This window comes from Sorex fumeus, unplaced genomic scaffold (assembly GCF_029834395.1).
Source record: "Sorex fumeus unplaced genomic scaffold, SorFum_2.1 ptg000026l, whole genome shotgun sequence".
Taxonomy (NCBI): domain Eukaryota; kingdom Metazoa; phylum Chordata; class Mammalia; order Eulipotyphla; family Soricidae; genus Sorex; species Sorex fumeus.
In genome coordinates, this window is record NW_026606083.1 from 17,894,233 (window position 1) to 17,907,143 (window position 12,911).

At 50.5% G+C, this 12,911-nt stretch overlaps 1 protein-coding gene across 1 annotated transcript in view; it reads right to left on the minus strand.

The window, feature by feature from the left end:
- Positions 1-5,614: 5,614 nt before the first annotated feature.
- The window catches only part of DNAJC1 (DnaJ heat shock protein family (Hsp40) member C1), a 146,600-nt gene continuing 139,303 nt past the window's right edge, over positions 5,615-12,911 (minus strand). The window contains exons 10-12 of the mRNA XM_056114536.1: positions 8,094-8,142; positions 7,053-7,444; positions 5,615-5,813 (exon numbers count right to left, since the gene is read on the minus strand). Coding sequence (XP_055970511.1) covers positions 5,745-5,813; positions 7,053-7,444; positions 8,094-8,142 — 510 coding nt within the window. The 3' untranslated portion in view covers positions 5,615-5,744. The remainder of the gene's footprint in view (positions 5,814-7,052; positions 7,445-8,093; positions 8,143-12,911) is intronic.

Genomic DNA, 12,911 nt, shown 5'->3' on the forward strand with positions numbered 1-12,911 from the left:
CTGACTTCCCTCCGCTCAGCAACTGGCTGGATTCTTGTTTCGGGGGCTGCACAGGCGGTGCTTGGGGGTCGCTCCTGTTGGTGCCGTGCACTGCGGTTCTGTGCCATCTTCCCAGTCCTGAGGTCCCACGAGTGCCCAGGGGACCCTTGGGGTCAACTATTGGTGGTTGTCAGGCCCCGCCCACCCCAGCCTGCTGGGGATTCGGGAGGTGCACCTGGTGCCAGGGGCTGGCTGGAGATCAGGCACATACATGGCCGGAGTCGGTACTGGCATTGGGAATTTCAGAACTGAATGAGACCAATGATTAGTCTGAGTTTTAGTTATTGAACAAAGGACTCACAGCTTTGCTTATAATCTATTTATTTATTTGCTTTTTGGGTCACACCCGGCGATGCACAGGGGTTACTCTTGGCTCTGCACTCAGGAATTACTCCTGGCGGTGCTCAGGGGACCATATGGGATGCTGGGAATCGAACCCAGGTCGGCTGCGTGCAAGGCAAATGCCGTACCTGCTGTGCTATCTCTCCAGACTATTTATAATCTAAACTAGATTAGAAATGAAAGTTGTGAACTTTGACAGATACTTAGAAGCATGCATAATTTATTGCCCGGATAAAGCCTGTTATTCTGCTTTGAACGGGTGGCTCGTGCACCGGCTCCACATGGTGGGTCTTTCCTGGGACTCTCGGGCGTGTTCCCTCTGCCTTTCCTGGTTGCTCCCCTCTATACTGCCCCAACGCAACCGTGAGCCCAGCCCTGCCATGTTCTTCCATGTGAGAGTTTGAACAAGAGCAAACCAGGTCTATCATTGTATTCCTATTTTAGTTATTTATTTGCTTTTTGGATCACACCTGGCGATGAGCAGGGGTTACTCCTGGCTCTGCACTCAGGAATTACTCCTGGCAGTGCTCAGGGGACCATATGGGATGCTGGGAATTGAACCTGGGTCGGCCACATGCAAGACAAATGCCTACCTGCTGTGCTATCACTCCAGCCCCCATTCCTATTTTATTTTTTTAATCCCCCAAATTTATATTTTTAACCCCCAAAATTGGGCTCATAAATAAGAGTTTTCTGGTTTTCTTTTCCTGCATAGTTGAATCATGATACACTCCTAACCCACAGCTTATATGTGAATGTTCTCTGTGGGTCAGCCATAGTATAGTGGGGGCCTTGTATATGGTGAACATGGGTTCAATTCCTGGCAATATATAGTCCCCTGAGCACTGCCAGGGCTAATTCCTGAGTGCAGAGCCAGGAGTAACTCAAGTATTGCCCAGGTGTGCCCTCCAAAAGAACCTCCTCCCCCCAAAAAACGAGAATGTTCTCTTCACCCAGAAAGGGTCTTGGGGGAAGTCCCATGTCTTGTGCCGAGAGCCGCAAGACCCTCCTGGGAGCCTGGCGGAGAAGCCTTGTGCTTTCAAAGGCCCGCCCTGTTTCGCTGGACCTGCCCTGTCACCAGGCTGGTTAGCGGCAGGGCTGCCAGAATGTCACTCGGTATCCCTTGAGGGTAGACGGTCTCCACCAGTCAGGAAGAGACCAGGTGATGGGAAGCGATGAGTGGCCAATGGTGATGTGACAGTGGGAGTTGAACCCCAGGGGCCTGTGGGAATTGAACCCCAGGGGCCTGTTGGGGCAGGAAAGGCCTGGGGTCTGCAGCGGCCCAAGGGCAGGCCCAGGAGGCCTGAGTTGTGCATGGAGCTGGAGTTTGCTGCCATGACCGGGGCCTTCAGCTGTCTAGAGGAAGGCAAAAATCCCCTTCTGCGCACTCAGTTCGGTTTCCCTACGCTTCTGATTGATGCGTCTGGTGCCAGCAGACGGGCTCCTGAGGACGGGCCGCAGCCTGAGCTGGGCGCTTCTGGTCTTTCTGGTTCTGTGGCCTCACAGGTCTGGGCAGGTGCCTCAGCCCCAGCGGAGTGCAGACATGAAGCCAAGGGGCACGTTTCCTGGGCAAGTTGGCCAGGCTGAGCGAATGCAGGCTTCTCTTTCCAGCACCAGCGATGGGAGCCAGTGCCGGCGCCCACCTCCGCCAGCGCAAGGGGACGTTGGGTGCGGGGGCTGGGCATGGGTGCGTCTACACGGTCAGGAAGGGCCACTGTCCATGTGACCCACTTTGCAGCACTCAGCTGATCAGCCCCTCGGCCTCTCGGGAGCCCCTTTCTGGGGGCCACCCAGGCCTGCAGCCCACTGCAGCCAGGAGGGGAGCGAATAAGACTGTTGCCTCGTGTAGGGCTCACTTCCCTGGCGGCTGCTCCCATCTCACTGAGGCCCAGTCACTTGTGACCTGCACTGACCCCCTTCTGCAGCATGTCTGATTTGCTGAGTCCCCACAGACCCCCGATGTACCCCCGGGCAGGGTGGCTGCATGGCCCTGGCTTCACCATGATGCCACTTTTGGAAGGGGTGGTGGCAGGTCACCAGGGCGCCACGTGCACATGCTCCCCCCGAGTCACCGTCCCAGCTGATATTCACTCCTCACAGAACAGGGTGGATGGCGAGAAGGAGGACAGAGGATGAAAAACCAGCTCTTAGGCCCAAAGCCATAGTAGGGTAGGGTAGGGTGCTTGCCTTGCCCATGGCTGACCTGGGTTCGATCCCCGGCACCCCATTTGGTCCCTGAGCACTGCCAGGACCGATCCCTCCGCACAGAGCCAGGAGTAAGCCGTAAGCTCTGCTGGATGTGACTCAAAACCAAAAACAAAAATCTGATATCTTGGTTGGTCACATTTCTGAGCAGAAAGTCGGCCAGATTCCTGAGCAATAATGTGAAAACATTTTCCTAGGTAACAAAACACACAGGTGGAAGAGACCCTCGAAGAGCCTCCTCCTGTGTCATTTCCTTTTGACATAGCCACAAAATCTCTTCTCACGGACACGGAGGGGCTGGGGGAAGTGCACGCGTCAGACTCAGGGAGGCCTGCGCAGGGCCTCACTCCAGTAGGGGGGCCGTGGTCCCCTGTAAGGCCACTGGAGACCTAGCTCGGTTCCGCTGCTTCTCCAGGTCATGCTGTGGCTGCTTTGCTGTCCTGTGTTGTCCTTTTGCTCCAGGTCAAAGGTGGGGGTCTGGCCACTGTGACTGTCCTGCCAGGCATACAGCGCGAGGAACTCAGGCAGGAGCAGGGTGGGGGTGGGGATGAGGGAGAGGGGGTGCTTCCTGCCAGGATCTGGGAGTCTCCACTCTGCCGTCTGCGGCACCCCATTCCCGGGCATATCTATGGGACGCAGGGGGTGCCCACTCCTGTTATGTCGGAAGCCGGCCTTGATGAGGGCCATCTGGGGTGGAATGTGAGGCGGGGTTCCTAGGGCTTCCCTGTCACTCAAATGTGCCCTCACCAGGCACTGCAGCCTGTCAGGTGGGGAGGGCGGGTGAGGGCCAGGGTAGGCAATTTGGTGCTTCAATTTCCCCTGGGTGAGGGCCGGAGGAGGGTTGGGCTCAGCACTGAGAATGGCTCCATCCCGGGGGGCTTCTTAAGGCAAAAGGAAACCACGAACACTGGGGTCTCTGTGGCTGTCATGGAGATGGCCATGAGACCTTGGGGCCCGTAACCTTGGCCGGTGTCCTGGTGGGTGCTGCCCCCCAAGCATGGTGGGGCACAGGGTGGGTGTTGGGGAGAGGAGCACCCCACTTTACCATGGTGGCACCTCCTTCCAGACAGACATCAAATCGCAGGGCGGTTCAGGTCGGGGGCAGCTGGCAAGAGGCATTTTAAGGGGGCTGGAGTGATAGCACAGAGGGTTGGGTGTTTGCCTTGCATATGGCCAACCCGGATTTGATTCCCAGTATTCCATATGGTCCCCAAAGCACCGCCAGGCCAGGAGTAAGTCCTGAGTGCAGAGCCAGGAGGAACCCCTGTGCATCAACAGGTGTGGCCAAAAACCGGAAAAAAAAATAGCAGTTTTAGGAGGTGTGAGGGGATGTGAAAGCTCCTGGGGGCACCCCTGTTAGCCCGGCCCAAGGGACAGACGGGGAGAACGCGGCCCCATCAGCCACAAAACTGGGCCTGAGAGGGCTGAGCTGGAGGACGACAGGAGGGAGGTGGCAGTGGGGAGAAGGGGTACAGGCTTCACCGTGGCAAAGTTGGGGCTCCCAGGGCTGTGTTCTCAGCTCGGGCAAAAGAGGCTACATGACGTGGGGCTTCAAAGTGAGGACTTGGGAGGCACTTCTGGGGGGTCATGTCCGCAGTCCTGGGGGTTGGGGGGGTCCCTCTCTGGGCGGTTGGCCCTGGTGCCACACCCCCTTCCAGACAGACATCAAATCGCAGTGGGCCACAGTGCAGAGGGCCGCCAAGCCACCACCTCAGAGCCACCACCAGAACCCAGGGGGTGAGCGAGAAGGCAGCGAAGATGAAAATAATCCTGACGAACATGCACACAATCATCCAGGCAGCAGGGCAAGCCCCAGGCAAAACCAGATGTTGCTCTTCACCCTTTGGCATGTACAGGCGCCAGGGTCAGAGGGTGCCTTCAGACACGGCAGCAACCTGTGCTCTCGGCCACTGCAGCTCCTACGGCAGACGGGCGTGGATGTGGGAGCGGCCACAGCGGCAGGAGCTTCAGGAAGCACCAGGTGTCCCCGTGGAATCATGCGTGCACACACCCCCAGGTGACAGGGCAATGGGCGATCCTCTGTCAGGAACACGCTGAACCAACCTGACATGCAGGATGCTGGGCGAAACAGTGAACACTGAGGAATAATTACTGTACCAAGCCTTCCCCCCACCCCCATAAAGAAACAAGGGTGATTATGAGCTTAGCAATCAGGGTAGTGGTTACCTGTTAGAAGTCGGGAGATTAATGTCTGTGAGGCGGTGCAAGAATTTCTGGTATGCTGATGTTTGGTTCCCGGATGAGAGAAAAAAAAATCCTCCTTGTGCTCACCCTGCCATTGGTTAAGCTCCACCTGGAGGTTCCTGCCTTTACGTTACACGTTACACTTCGGTAAGAGAGTTAAGCTAGGGAGAAGGCTCTGGCATGTGGAGGCCCCGGGTTTGATACCTGGCACAACAAGTTCCCCAAGTGTCATCATTCCCTGAGTATCGAGCCGAAAGGCCCTGAAAACCACCAGGTATGTCACACCCCAAACCTCTCCACAAAAGGTGTGGGGTGTGGCTCAGTGGTCGAGAGAGTACTTATCTTGTAAGTAAGGTGCCCTAAATTTGGGGGGTTTTTTTAAATAAAAACTGTTCTCACACTGTTCAGAGCTGCTGGTGTGATACCACGACGACACCCCCAAGCACCTGATCCGGCTCCCCACAAACTCACTGTACTTGAGCCATCTCTGGCCAAAGAAAATGTTAGGTATTGATTCCAATCACACTTCTGTGTTAGTTCAAAAACTACATATTTACCTGATGAGAGAGAAAATAGTCCAGCAAGTCCCGGGCTCCCTCTTTCTCTTTTCTTTTGGCTTTTTGGGTCACAACCAGCTCAGGGGTTCCTCCTGGTCAGGAATTATTCCTAGTTAGTGGTGCTTGGGAGATGATATGGGATGCGGGGGATCGAACCCAGGTTGGCCATGGTTAAGGGGCAAGGCAAACGCCCTCTCCGCTGTGCTATGGCTCTGGCCCCCTCTTTAACACGGCATTAATTTAAACACTGCAGCACAATATTTGCTTTAAAAATGTTTTAATTATTCTTTTACTAAGGCACATGATGTAGAGAAATACTGAGGTACAAAATGCAGGTGTCTGCATAAGATTTTAAAAATCCTTCTGGAAAATGAAAGTGAGCATTTTCCAGAACATTCAGCTTTTAGCTTGTTTTTTCTTTTGGACCAGTTCAACCAGCAGCTTGTAGCGGGCGATACAGTCTTCCTGCAGTGAAGAGAGAGAGAAGGTTAGCCTCCCTGCTTGGCTGTCAGTCACAGCAGGCTGGCAGCCCTCGGGTTCCTGGGGGGCAGTGTGTGAGTTACTGCAGCACACAGAGCATCCCCAGCCACCCAGGGAGTTCTCTGGGGGCAAGCCTCTCCCCCAGGGGCTTCAGGGAAAAGACTGGAATCTGCACCTCCAGCCCCTCCTCAATCTTGCTGCCAGTCAGCCCTGGAACCACTTGGTTTAGAGACCAGTTCTTTCCGGAGGTGTTGGGACACTGAGGGGGGGGGGGTGTGATTGGGGGGGTGATTCTGGGTCCCCCCCAGGGCTTTCCTGTCCCTCACAGGCACTACTGGGGGCTACTTCCGCCTCACAAAGCCTCCTGGCCCCACTCTGCCTGTTCGGCCGTGGAGGCCTGTACCCTGGTCTGTGGCTCAGTCTGGGGTCCTGGGGTGTCTTCTGATGGCTGTGACTTCACGTGGGGATAGTGCTGGGTGTGGAGGCACGGCCTGTTCTTGTAGAAATGGGAAGGGACAGCCTCCAAAGGCCTGGGCAACGGGATGAGGGTTATGTGTCCCCCCAACCCCGCCCCTCACACACAGATGCCTGTGTTGCCCAGACAGATGCACCGGGGCAGGGGAAAGACGGCGGAGAGGCTGGGAGAATCTATGTTTCCTACACGGATCAACTGTGAGTTCTCTCTTGGCCCAGGAACTCTGCAGCCCCTCCAGGAAAGTGGGCAGGAGGTACGGGTGGCCATGGCCTGGAGCTAGGTTTTCCAGTGTAGAAATCCAATTATGGGGAGTACCCATGCATGTGCTGGGAGGTGACAGCAGCCACTGGGCTGGACAGAGCGGCCAGGGAGGGAAAGGCCCCAAAACTTCCAGGGGTGGGGCTGGTGTTTTGTGTGTGTGTGTGTGTGTGTGTGTGTGTGTGTGTGTGTGTGTGTATGTGTGGACTCCTGGGGAAAGTAGAGGCTGGAATCCCACCTCACACCCACCACCCTGCTTACCAACATGGCCGTTGGGGCACCCCTGCAGGTTGACTGTTGCAGCTGAAGCTGCAGTTGGTATAACAACGACCACTGCACACTGCTGGAGCTGGGGGGCTGGTGGTGAGACCCCCGGTCGCGCTGGCCGGGGAAGGTCCCATGACCAAGAGTCACTCCACTGCCAGGAGCCATGCATGGTGCACCCACAGGCCGGGTGCACTACAGGCCAGGCGGCCTTCCCGGGCACCCACCTTACTCTTGGATGGGACGCACTTGGCTATTTTGTCCCAGCGGTCTGAAGACCCCTTCGGGTACTGTTGCAGGGCTAATTCCAGAAGCTTCTGTTGACTCTGAGTCCATGGCTCCTCGGTGGTTGCTGGTGCTGGCTCTTTCCTGTGGCTATCCTCGTCGCTGGACTCATTCTGTTGCGATGGGTCAAAATCCCTCTGCCGCCTCCCGCGGGGCTTGTCCTCGGGCTCCGGCCTGGCCAGTGCTGTCTTCCTCCTGCGGGGCCGGCCCTCGGGGGCCTCGGGCTCCCCCTCACCCTGCACCGGCTCCCCCTCTTCCCGCTGGGTGATGATGTCATCGTCGGGCAGCATGGCCTTCGGGGGCGCTGACCTGAGCTCTGAGAGTCGGACTGTGCCTGTGAGGGAAGCGCGTCAGAGGGGGCATGTGGTGGGGCGGGGGTCTGCTTCTGCTCTGTTCCTGTGAAGCTCTGTTGGATGGTGAGGAACAAACTCCCTCCCTCAGACACGGCATCCTCTTAGGTGCCCTGAAATGACCCGCCAGGGACGGGTGGAAGCCATACCCAGTGTCTGCCTGGCACGCAGACTGCCCTTCTCCATGCGCCCCCCAGTTCCACATGGGCAACATGTGTTTATAGTTTTTGGCCCACAGGGATTACGCCTGGTGGCCTTTGGGGGACCTTATGGGATGGCGAGGGGTGAGGCGGGGTTGGCTATATGTAAGGCAAGCGCCCCGCCTGCTGGACTAGCTCTGTCCCCTAATCACTAAAACATGAAATCTCAGCCTCCACTGAGGGCTGGACCGGCTTTCTACTGCCTGTAGTGCAAACCTTGTTAGAGAGATGTCTGTAAAATTTGGACTAATAATCGTGTTCAGAGAAAGTGTTAAAGGTGGTGAGATGATGCAACGGACTTGGGTGCAGGGACCCCGGGTTGAATTTCCGAGCGTGGCTTCTGAGCACCGTTTGCTGGGGTCCCCAAAGCAAACCAAGCTATTCAAAACTGGTTTATTTTCGAAGAAACTGTTAGACGTGGGCACCAACTCACCTGGGGAGCAGGTAACTGAGTCCTTCAGCTGCTTGGCTTTAGCTGTCACCTGTTTCCAAAACAAAGTAAATCAATGAACTTTATCAAAATTATATTGTTGTCTACATAAACTGTCTTTCTATACTTGGTACTTGGTCCACTGTTCTACATATACTCTGTACCCAACACTTCCCTGTGTTCAGGCTTGTAAGTGAGGCCTAGGAATGCAGGTCACAGGCCTGGATGGGGCAGGGCTGGGCGAAAGCCGAGTGCTACCCCTAACGCTCTCGACCCGGTCTCTTGGCTACCTCTCCAACAGGTGGATGTAAAACCATTTGCCTCTTAGGGATGTTGCACTTTTGAGATAACCCTTTCGCACATGCTAGCTGGCAGATATTAAGGGCTTGATAAATTTGACCAATTTGGAATATTCATGGGTAACACCACTTATGAATAAATGACATGGATCACTCATTTTCACACGAAAAGCAGAATTAACAAACAAAAGACTTTTCCATTCTGGAGAAGTCATTGTTTCTGTCTTTCGCTGCTCCCCCCCCAACCCCCCGCCATACACTCTCTTCCCCAACTTTTTGGGTCACACCCCGCACTGCTCAGAGCTTATTCCTGGAGGTGCTCTTGGGACCATATGTGGTGTTGGGGATTGAAGCTGGGCTGGCTGTGTACAAGGCAAATGCCTTACTGGCTTACTATTGCTCTGGCCCCTTCTTTAAATTTCTTTTAATAAAAACTATTTTGCTTAAAAAAAGCAAAACAAAACACCAAACTATTGCTCCAATAAATGAATTCAATAGAGCTATAAGGATTCATAGCAAAACAAAAAATTTTATTTTTATATATTTACAAGGAACACTTAAAAATGAAACAAAAAATGTCATCCAAAACAGCATCATTTGGTTTTTGGGCCACACCAGCTATGCACATGGATAACTCCTGGGATGCTCGTATCATACTCCCTACTAACAAACTAATTTATTTTGTTTTCTTGGTGGGGGGCATGCCTGGCTGTGCTCAGGGCTTACTCTTGGCTCTGTGCTCAGGGGTCACTCCTAGCAGGATTTGGGGGATCAAGTCCAGGTCAGCTCTGTGCAATGCAAACGCCCTCCCCTCTGCACTACTATGCTAGCACCTCAAACTAATTTTGTTTCATTTCGTATTTCAAAACTTGAAATATTTTATTAGTTCTAGTGATTTTCTGAGGAATCTGTAGGTTTCTACATAATGTACTAAGTCAACTGCAAACAGATAATACGGTCTTCCACAAATCTATTTCTCCCATATATATCTGTTGTCTTCAATGAAACGAAAGCCAATTTAGCCTTGAAATGTTTAGTGTTCTCACATGTCCCATAATAAATTTTTCAGCTACTGAATTATAAGCAATTATAGAAGGTTACTGACAGGTTTATATTCAGGAAAAATTTCTAGCTTCCTCTTGGAAGAAGACATATATCACAGCTCTGCAGAGGGCCCCGAAAATGAGGCTGCTCTCGTCAGAGACTGACCACAGAACATGGGCTCCCAACTGCAGGGAGATTCTGATAAACAACACTGTATCCAGATGCGTGATAACAAAGATTACAGGACTGCGTGAAGATCTGCCCCTGCCTATTCAGATGTGAAATAAGACAAGACATTTTTAATCCATAACTGTACTAGGATGGATTATAATTATCTTGAAAATTTTCATAAGGAAGGTTTCTATGATTTATTATGGACAATATGGATTAGTGTGGAGTGAAAGAACAAAATCTAAATTAGGTCTCATTCTTGACAGTGAAAACACTGATGAAAACAAGAAATAATTCAATGAGCAGACTAAAAAGGAAGGTTATGTGAAGCATATTCATAATTCAACATATACAAGAATCTCAGACTGGCCTGACATGTTTGGGGCCCTCCCGAGCTATTCAAGAGGTTGGGCGGTACCGGGGTCTGAGGCCCATCCATGCTCTAGCTGCTGCCTTCTCCCAGCCCACAGCTCAGCGTTTTAAACATAACTCCAGATAAAACCTGACCAAGAGGTTTACTGTTTTGTCTTTAATTCTGGCCAGTTTGGTTTCAATTTTTCACACATTTTAACTAAAGACTATTTAACATTCAAAAATAAGGGCACGCTGTTACCTGAACAGTAAATACACTGTCAAACACTGTCCTCCCATTGTTCATCGATTTGCTCGAGGGGGCCCAGTAACGTCTCCATTGTGAGACTCCTTGTTACTGTAGAGAGCCTGGCAAGCTACCGAGAGTATTCGGTATGCCAAACAGTAAATAAATCACATGAAAATGTATCCCACTGGTAGGAAGCAGTGCGGTTCACTCTTATTTTCTGTCTTCCACTGTCCTTAAATTTCCCCCCCTCAGGATTCTCTTTTTGAATAGAATTCAAGAAATAGTGTGTTCCCTCCACCTGCCGCACTTTATTTAAACAAAATAAATAGTTTTGTTTACAAAGAACAAAGTTCACAAAGTTGCTCATGATGATTTGTTCCAGGCATTCAATATTCCACCCCTAGCCCACCGGTGTCACCTTCCCTCCATCACTGCTCCGTTTTTCCAACCACCCCTCAAGCCTGCCCCCGTGGCGAGCCCACACTTATTTATTTTATTTTGCTTGTAACCAGTAATGTTCTTAAACATTATAAAAAAAAAGGACCTTCCATTCACTTCATGGTTGCCTGTAAGTCATGGAGATGACCTTTCACTCGGGAAAGGATTCTGCGCACAGTCAGTAGCGCGCTCTGCAGTTACTGTTAGTCCATCAGTAAGAAGCTGGAGCAACCCGCCCCCCTGTCCACCCATTTTTCTCTTTTTAAATGAGTCACTCAAATTTTTTAGCACAAGAACACATTTTAAAATTGCATTAATACTTTTTAATATCTCCTGAAGGGCCAGTAGTCTATTGACTGGCTGTATCTCTAAGCTCAAAGATGAGGAGTTAAACATGAATAATTCAGGGCAAAAATAAATCTCTACTATAAAGTATGGTACTAAGACCAGATCATAGATTATACTGTAAAACCAATTCCCTCATGAATAAAATCATCTCTATTATTCAAAGTGCACCTGATTATAACTAATAAATTAGATCTAGTTTGTAAAGTAGATCTATCCTCATGGTAAGTAAGACACAGGATTCCCGATGATGGAGTATACAAATCACAAGTCCAGCACTGAACACTGAACTAGTTTGCTCTAATTTCATCCCATTTTAACTCAGCACTTCAAAATCCAGCACATTTCATCCTGAAGATACTGGCTAGGTATGTCAGAGAATGGCACTGCCTTTTGTGTTCAAAATCGAGTGTTACACACACACACACACACACACACACACACACAACTGTTGTTTTGTTTCATTTGTTTACTTGTTTTTGCTTTTGGGCCACACCTGGTGTTGCTCAGTCAGGGGTTACCCCTGACTCTGCACTCAGAAATTACTCCTAGCAGTGTACTAGATGAAATGTCAGGGATCTAGCCTGGGTCAGCCACATGCAAGGTGAACACCCTCCCCAGTATACTAGCCTTGAGGCCTAAATATTTTAAAACTACGAGAACAATGTATTTATAGAAGAATCAGCTAATCTGTGTTCTAGTCTCAGATTATTTTTTTATAAACTTTTTACAGCATTTTACAAACATTCACCCCTTTCTAGAACTCATGTGCAATAGAAGTGCTAGTGATTTAAAATGGTATACTATATTAACAAAGCATTCTCATAATGCTATTAATATTTCCCAACTTTCTTGTGAATTTCACATTATAGATAAGAAACTGGGGGATGAGAGATAGTCCAGAGGGCAGGAACTTTGCCTTGCATGTGGCAGACCTGGGTTTGATCCCTGACATGCCACATGATCCCTGAGTCTGTCAGGACTAATCTGTAATACAGAAGCAGGAGGAAGCCCTGAACACCACAGGATATGGTCCCCAGAAAACAAAAACAAACAAAAATACAGATGAAGAAATGGGAGCTTTGGGTAATTCCGGGAGTTGCAAAGTTATAATAGCTCACAAATGGATGAGTTTAAAATTAAATTCTTTTCAGTTCTATTCTTTATACTTCTTTTTGGTCCACAAAACAACAGATTTCAATCATTTCCTTTTAATTCAAATATTCTGTGTTTCACTGGATGTGACACCAATGAAATTTCTTCCAATTGCCAAAGGTTATATATTGATTTAATGTATGTATGAGTTTATCTCTGGGTTCTCTATTCTGATCTAGTCTTCATGTCTATACCACCACACTGTTACACTGTTTTGATTTCTGTAGCTTTGTTTTATAATACATTTAAAAAAACAGAAAATGTGGTACTGGTTGCTCTTTATTCTCTTTCCAATAAAATATGGCTATATTTTCTATTTCTGAAAATCTGTAAAGTAAAGTAAAGGCCCTCCCGTTGATCATCGATTTGCTCGAGCAGGCCCAGTAATGTCTCCATTGGAGACTTTGTTGTTACTGTGTTTGGCATATCGAATACGTCACGGGGAGCTTGCCAGGCTCTGCCGTGTGGGCGAGATACTCTTGGTAGCTTGCCGGGCTATCCGAGAGGGGTGGAGGAATCAAACTCGGGTTGGCCATGTTGGCTGCGTGCAAGGCAAACGACCTACCGCTGTGCTATCGCTCCAGCCCCATGAAAATCTGTAAGGTTTAAAAAAATGAAAAAATTAGGGGAGAGAGAGAGAGAGAGAGAGAGAGAGAGAGAGAGAGAGAGAGAGAGAGAGAGAGAACAGTAGGAAAGGCCTGTCTTACATGTGACTGACCTAGGTTCCATCCCCAGCTCCATGACCCCATGTCCCTGAACAAGAGCTGC